The sequence below is a fragment of the Dermacentor andersoni genome, chromosome 1 (assembly GCF_023375885.2).
Source record: "Dermacentor andersoni chromosome 1, qqDerAnde1_hic_scaffold, whole genome shotgun sequence".
NCBI lineage: Eukaryota > Metazoa > Arthropoda > Arachnida > Ixodida > Ixodidae > Dermacentor > Dermacentor andersoni.
Genome location: NC_092814.1, coordinates 123,447,995 through 123,455,333, shown reverse-complemented (window position 1 = coordinate 123,455,333; position 7,339 = coordinate 123,447,995). Strand labels below are relative to the sequence as shown.

Below are 7,339 nucleotides of genomic sequence, written 5' to 3'. Positions count from 1 at the left end.
ACAGTTAACAACACAACAATAATTTTTGGTCATCCGAAGAGGCGCGGCCGCTAAGAAGAAACGTTTCGCACGCAGCACCAACTGAACGCGGGCGCGACCGTGAAGGGAAGCGGCGGTGGAAACCTACACCCGTTGGAGGGGGAATCGTTCCACCAGGGGGGAAACGAGCGCTGACGTCTAGTATGAAACTTGCCGTGCGGACGTCCATACTCCAATGAGAGTGCACTCTTGTTGGCCTAATAATGTTACGGCACACACATATTCATTGCTACTATGAGATAGGATATCAACCATGGAGGCCAGAATATCCTTGAGAGAGCCGACGAGTAATCTGCGGATGTCATCCGGTCGCTGTGGATGATGAAAATAGTACCCTTGCGTTCAGAAATGTTCCTAGACGCGCGATTCAGAGATGACTATAAAAGGGTAGAGCTACCCTCGCACCAGCGGCCGGAAATCTGAAAGTTTCGAGTGAAGACCGCGAGCGTTGCACTGAAGTACTGTGAATGTACGAGAAATATTGTGGATGGTCGGCTCAGGTGAGGCTGTTGTTACAGAAGCCATGATTATTGAGGTAGTACGCCCCTGTGGAGCGTAAAATGCCGACACTAACAGCTCCATTGTAAGGACGGCCTCTGGGAGACACTTTGACGAGGTGTTGGCGCGGAGAAGAGCATTAAGGGCTGTAAAAAACATCGGAATTAATAAGCGTGTAATGTATTGTTCGGTGCTTTCGTGTTGCTGCCTTTCGAACATCATCCCGTTGTGTTGTGGCACCTGAGGACGATGATGGCAGTGGTCGTTTGGTGGGTCTTGTGCGACACGTTGCGGTAGCTTCGAAGAAGGAGGCAATGAGGCCACGGGTTTCCCACGTTTCTTTCGGACCGCATCAGCGTATGTGTTGCCAGATGTCTTTCGGCTTTGTGGTGATTGTTCCTGGGAGTGGTTTGTCATAATCGTGAAAACCACGTCGGGGTTAGGCGGTGGTTCATGACGCTTGGGTGTTTTCACTTGTACTTGCTGCACCGCGCGAGCAAGTCTAGCAGCATTCTTTTTAACGCAGGCCTCCTTGCTGCATCGACGCATTGGTCACATAGATACTTTTGTAGGTCTTCCTTTGAGTAGCTGAGAGGTATATCGTGTATTTTGCCGTAGCTGGGAATTTATGAATATGCGACACGAGCTTCTACAGCCCCTCCAGCTAGCTCAGTTACCGTGAGCAAACAACTGGTGGCGGGCAGTGTTGACACCGTAACCATCAGGCTGCCGTCCTTGTTAAGGCGATGGCTGAGAACTTTCTCTTGAGCCGATGTTACAACCGCCGATGGCAGGATATTTGGGTTAACATTCCATAGGTTTCCTCCTTCGTGGGTAGGCCTGAAGATAACAGGGACACCAGCACCCTTTTTTTTTCTTGTAGCCTACGACCGTGAAGGATGCCTGGTCCATCTCCACTGCCTTTTCGCGCGAAGGCTCTTCGCATAGTCTCTTGCTTGCAGGACACTGGTCTGTAGCTGCTACTGCAGGGGCTGCAGGACTAGTAGTTGTCACCTCTGCCATGGATGCAGAGTGGAGTGCACCTGGCCTTGATGTTCCCTGTCGTAGAGGATACGGCGCCGAGCGCGTAGAGGGTCGCATGATGTGCTTCTCCGGGTGAAGGGGGACCTCCAGGTCGTCCCAAGGCAAGTACAGAGCACAGAAAAAGCTTTAAAGGCTATCAGACGGAGAGAAAAACTGAAAATTAGAGGTCGGTCTCAGATAGTCAATTCTCTAAGACATCTAAGACGACTGGACGCGTCATCCCCACTATCGTGGCGAAAATTCATCGATGTCGCCACTGTCTAAGCAATATGGCGGCGCCCGTGAAAACAAGTGTTTACAAAGCGAATAGTTTGTTGCGTGCCTTACGGTCGTACAAGGAGCGCGGCGCAATCGCGGGTTTTCAAAAGTCGTGAGAATGCGTGTGCTGGCTTTCATATCCCACAGAAGAGAAACACAATTCAATTAGGTTTTGAGGTAGTGGCCATTCGGTAACATGATTTCATAGAAACACATTTTCTTCGAGGAATATCTGATGGGTTGGTAGCAAAACTGCGCACTCTGTAACAAGACGTTGGTGCATTTCAGTAACATCAACGTAATAAAAGCCTGTACTACATTAAGCCTATAGGAAGCTAAGTGCGAAGATAATTTATCTATTTAGAAATAAGGCTTCGTTTCCCCTTTCCGGCACAAGTCTTTCCCGTTTTCTATGAGTATAAAGTATATAAGCGCATGAGCAAATAATGAGACTTGGAAGCCATTATAGCATCCCTGAACCTTAATAAATTATGGTCACTTAAATATCCTCATGTGAACCGAATGCGAAAGCATTTTGACTTTTCTATTATTCGGTTACGTTCATGATACGTGACGCCAAACATTGTCATGTGTCCTTCACAACACTACCTTATTCCACCTTATTTGAGTTTGATGTAATTTGTGGCAAGCTTAATCCAGTTTAAAGGAGCCGTGACACCAAACTTTCGAGCTTCAGTTACGAATGTTTGGCAAATGTTATACATCGCAACGCAAGTTGGCGAACGTTGAGTGCATTCGGTGCAGTAAACAATTTGCATTTGAATTATTTAATGTCGCAGTCGAACCGTAAAGCAGTCTGGCGACACTGAGTGGTGATGAAATAAATAGGAACCCCCGGAAACGCACCTCTCGGGTAACAGACGCCGGTCTCTTAGGCCATGCTTCTGTCCACTGCACACACCGGAAATGATTGATTACAGGAGCTGGAAATAAGCTATGTCCGCCATGCGCCGTTTCATCTATGCATTTGCGTATCGGCGCATCTGCGTGGTGTACAATTGCTTTTTATCGCGCAAGTGAAGGAACTGCGTGCACAATTCTGAGGTGACACCGTTCCTACGGCTCTGGGTGCTAGAGCTTGTGGAGGAAGACGTCCGACGTGGTCTCGAACTGTTTCAAAGCAGAGGACAGAGAAGTTACACCTTAAGTTGCTGACGTCACACAGCATTGCAAAATTGTTGGTTGGTGTCGGTGGGAGGTGTTGAGAGGCAGCGATTTCACATTGAAATTTTGGGTTAAAATAGGGGCTGAGAGCCCATTTTTTGTGTGTATAACAATATTGACACTTCGACATATCGACTTTAATCAACATTTACCCACCTTGCTCTAGTTTGTGCCAAACAAAATCAACCTTAATCTACCTTGCTCTAATCTTTACCAGCCTTAACCACCTTTCTCTAATTTGCACCAACCTTAGTCCACAATCATACACTTTATTCCACATTAACCGGCCCTGCTCTAATTTGTACCAAGCACAATCCACCTTAATAAAGAACTCTTCGTTTCCCCTTTCCGGCACAAGTCTTTCCAGTTTTCTATGAGTATGAAGTATACAAGCGCATGAGCAAATAATGAAACTTGGAAGCCGTTATAGCATCCCTAAACCTTAAAAATTTATGATCACTTAAATATCCTTATGTGAACTGAATGCGAAAGCATTTTGACTTCCCCATTATTTGGTTACGTTCATGATACGTGACGCCACACATTGTCAGGTGTCCATCACGCCTCGCTCTAATTTGCACTCACCTTAATCTCCTTTAATCCACTTTCATTCAGTTTCATTCACTTCGCCTTAATAAATACATAAATACCCAAACACATAAATACCCAAGAAAGTGGATGGGGACACAGCGCCGCGGTAGCTCAATAGGTAGAGCATCGCACGCGAAATGCGAAGGTTGTGGGTTCGGTTCCCACCTGCGGCAAGTTGTTTTTTCATCCACTTTAATTTCCATTAATTTATCGTTTCTTTATTTCGTTTATTGAGCACAAGTAATTTCACCTATGTTGTCCTTGGTGTGAATGTTTGTTGGCTTCTTATGATATGACTAATAAAAATTGGGCCCCTCGGTTAATCCCCTTTCTTCTCGTTTATTACATAACGAGGGTCTCGAATCCGGCTACATTGATGCCTTCAGGTAGCATATGTGGGTTTATTGACCAGTTGCCTTCACTCGAAAAGATCACGTTCTCGTGACGCCTGCGGCAAAAAGGACGTTCCACGTCCGCCGCCAAGGTCTGAGTGGTGGCGCTGGCTAACACCCCCTAGGGTTCTACTAGGACACATAAATACCCAAGAAAGTGGATGGGGAAACCGCGCCGCGTTAGCTCAATTGGTAGAGCATCGCACGCGAAATGCGAAGGTTGTGGGTTCGGTTCCCACCTGCGGCAAGTTGTTTTTTCATCCACTTTAATTTCCATTAATTTATCGTTTCTTCATCTCGTTTATTGAGCACAAGTAATTTCCCCTACGTTGTCCTTGGTGTCAGTGTTTGTTGGCTTCTTATGATATGACTAATAAAAATCGGGCCCCTCGGTCAACCCCCTTTCTCAATGTTATACCCATGTTACACCAAATCTACAACATTTTTTTTTTCATTGCATAATACTTCATCCTTAATGTTTTTGTGTGTTCGTTAAAAACTGTTGTCTCGTCCCCCTCACATAATACTCCGACGCGGTGCTTGTGAGGCATTTGTAAATAAGATAAAATTATCAAAGAAATGTTCTGCGCTAAGCAAATTTCTTTAAATGCTCAGATATCTCTAAAATGTCGGCTCAAACAAAGATTCTGCCTGTTACGGTGAAGTAGTCAATTGTAACTCTTATAGAGACATCCGTAAATTAGCTATTGACCACCAGCATACATTGAAACGTGAAGAGGAAAAAACCGACCAGAATGCCTGTCCCGCGTATTTACATGAAATTATGGCGTCTAATCCGTCTATAGTATGTTTGAATCATGGCATTTTTCTTAAGGAATCTTTCAGAGTTGGAATAGTCTACTGCTTGAAATACAGGTAGCGCAATAACGGAATAACGCACTATAGTAGTTTTGAATTTAAATTAAGGCTGGGTGCATATTCAAAGCTTCAGTACGGGTCAAATATAATACATTACATATTCACATTCGTTTTCAAAGCGTAGGTATTCTGTATTTTTCGATTATCAAATTTTTTTTCAAATTTCAATAATCAAAGTCAAATAATTCGAAACAACTGACTGTTAAAAACCGGTTACTGTTCTCCATCTGCCAGAAAAAGTAGCGCAGGTTATCAAAAACGATGCATGCAGAAAAATTTTAGAAGTGTGACATAAAATAAATGGGTAATGAAAGTTTTGTTTGCGGTTTCACTGAGGGAGCTTACATGACAACCTGCGGTTCTCGCTTGTAGTAGGCATTTAAGTGTTTCTGACAGCGTATAGTCATGTGCAAGATATAATTTTTGTGCTACAAACTGTGATGTTTTCCTTACAGTTGGCTCTTCTGACATGTATCTATGGCTCACAAGTCCTTCAGCAGCTTTTGTTTTCCCACTACATAGGATATTTTTTTTTCAGCAACCATTTATTTAGTGTTTTCCGAAAGCGGATCAGAGCCGTCGCACATTTTTTGGATACCTTGCTTGCAATGAGTCTGGGACGTTTCACGTCAGGCTTTGATGTAAAAACATGAATGGCCTCCACGGTGCAAGCACATCATGACGCAGAGCTTTGCACAAGCAGCGAAATAGAAAACACCTAAATAAATTAAGAGTTCGACGAAAACACGTCTGGTCGGGAGTGCTCATACTCGAAGGTAAAACTGAGGCCGACCAAAAACATCAAAAGAAACAAAGACGTTGCGGCTCCTATACGGGGGCCTTGTTTACCATGAAAGACTTTCATTGTGAGCAAGGCCTCCGTATGGGAGCCGGAGCGTCTTGGTGTCTTTTCTATTAATGTTCTCGGTAAGCGTGCATTATACACTTCGCTAGAGAACACTTAGTTACTGCAATTTTAGCTTTGTGTTTATCTACATGAACCCTGCGCCACCAGGTGGCTGCGCAGTGCAGGCCGTTTATATTTGCGCCTCCGCTCATGGGGTAAAACTGTGAGTCCGCTTGCGTTTACCCAAATATAGGATTCGCTAAAACTCGCTATTGACGTCCGTCCGCGTGTCCGCATTGCTGGCACTGGGCGAGCGTGCTATCTTCGCACAGTACCATTCGGATACTTCAACGAGTGCAGCGCCGAGCCTCGCGAAATCTCTAGATTTTGAAGCTAGCTCCGATAGAGATCAACCCGGAGTACCACTCCTGGTTTATGGTTTATCGTTGCGCAGACGACGAAATCGATCGCTATTTTCCTCTCATATCAGGGACGTTTCAAGGCAATGAATAACAAATTTCTGTAGCAGGCTGGTAGAAAACGCTGTTTGTTAAGGTCGTACTTATTCTGAGGCAAAACATTTGATGGAGGAAATGAAAGTTCTCACCTTTCCTGAGAGGAACACGTCTAGGTACCGCTCGAAGGAGATCTCTGTGATCTTTTTCGGCGTACTGGCTTTGAGAAAGTGGTAGTACGAGACGGCGCAGTCGTACGGGTTCCTCGTCACATCTACGTATTCGAAATCATTAACTGGGGACACATGGTGGGAGGGGATCGAGCGCGGGGCCTGTTCTGGTTATCTTGTAGTTTATACCGGTGGTTACTCCGAATAACTGCGTGATGAAGTCACGGCCTTTGAACTGCGGCAGTCTGTGCGTGAGTATGCTGCACAGGATGTGGTGCATCCATGTGGTACCGCACTTGGGGTAAGTTACGATGAAGACCTTGCCAGGCCTCGGCATGTACTTAATGGCCACGTGGATGATGCCATTGTGAACTTTCTTTTCAGCTATATTCCATCAATGTCCCGGTATGACTTGATTACCATTGTTGTTTTGGTTTTTCTTGTATTGTAAGAGAACATACGATATGTTAGCCGGCCACGGATCGTTGCCAGCACACCACAATAATATGTTGCAATGTCTTTTTATTTCCTTGCTGCCATCTGACTCCCTGTCGAAAGCATGCTTCCTATTATCCCAGGCGCAATTACACACTCATGGTGGCACTCAAAATGGTGAGCTATGGAGTAGCGGATCGCAAGCCCCGAAAATTTACTTGGCAGTGCGAAAGTTTCCTGTAGGTATTGAGGGTCAAAACTCTAATGTTGTAGTTTGTAGGGCTTCAGAACCTTCTTACACAAAAGAAATGGCTTCTAGCCCCTTCACCACACATCAAAGAGAACTCAACGCACAGGTATATTTAAGGCCAATTTAATGTGCACTCTACATTTTATGGTTTCATTCATTAGCAAATATGAACAAACGCCCAAATAAAACACTTTGATCAAGTACCTTGATGCACCTAAACTACGTAAAGTGCTTAAAGGAGAGAACCAGTGAAGAAGAAAGAGTGGAATAGCCTAACACAGCAAGCTGGGCGAGTT

General features: G+C 44.9%; 1 protein-coding gene across 1 annotated transcript; it reads right to left on the bottom strand.

Annotated features, from left to right (window-relative positions):
- Positions 1-2,931: 2,931 nt before the first annotated feature.
- On the bottom strand, positions 2,932-6,695 carry LOC140217348 (sulfotransferase 1C3-like). The gene is made up of 3 exons (XM_072287877.1): positions 6,548-6,695; positions 6,341-6,462; positions 2,932-2,970 (listed from the first exon to the last, which is right to left on the bottom strand). The coding sequence occupies exons 1-3, from the start codon at positions 6,693-6,695 to the stop codon at positions 2,932-2,934; spliced, it is 309 nt and encodes a 102-aa protein (XP_072143978.1).
- Between the last annotated feature and the right edge of the window lie 644 nt (positions 6,696-7,339).

Excerpts from the sequence above, each read along its gene's own strand:
- LOC140217348 (XM_072287877.1), bottom strand. The coding sequence starts at position 6,695 with ATGCCGAGGCCTGGCAAGGTCTTCATCGTAACTTACCCCAAGTGCGGT. Across the intron at positions 6,463-6,547 it reads GTTATTCGGAGTAACCACCG|ATGTGACGAGGAACCCGTAC; the intron begins GTATAAACTACA and ends TCGAATACGTAG. Across the intron at positions 2,971-6,340 it reads ACGTGTTCCTCTCAGGAAAG|TTCGAGACCACGTCGGACGT; the intron begins GTGAGAACTTTC and ends GCTTTGAAACAG.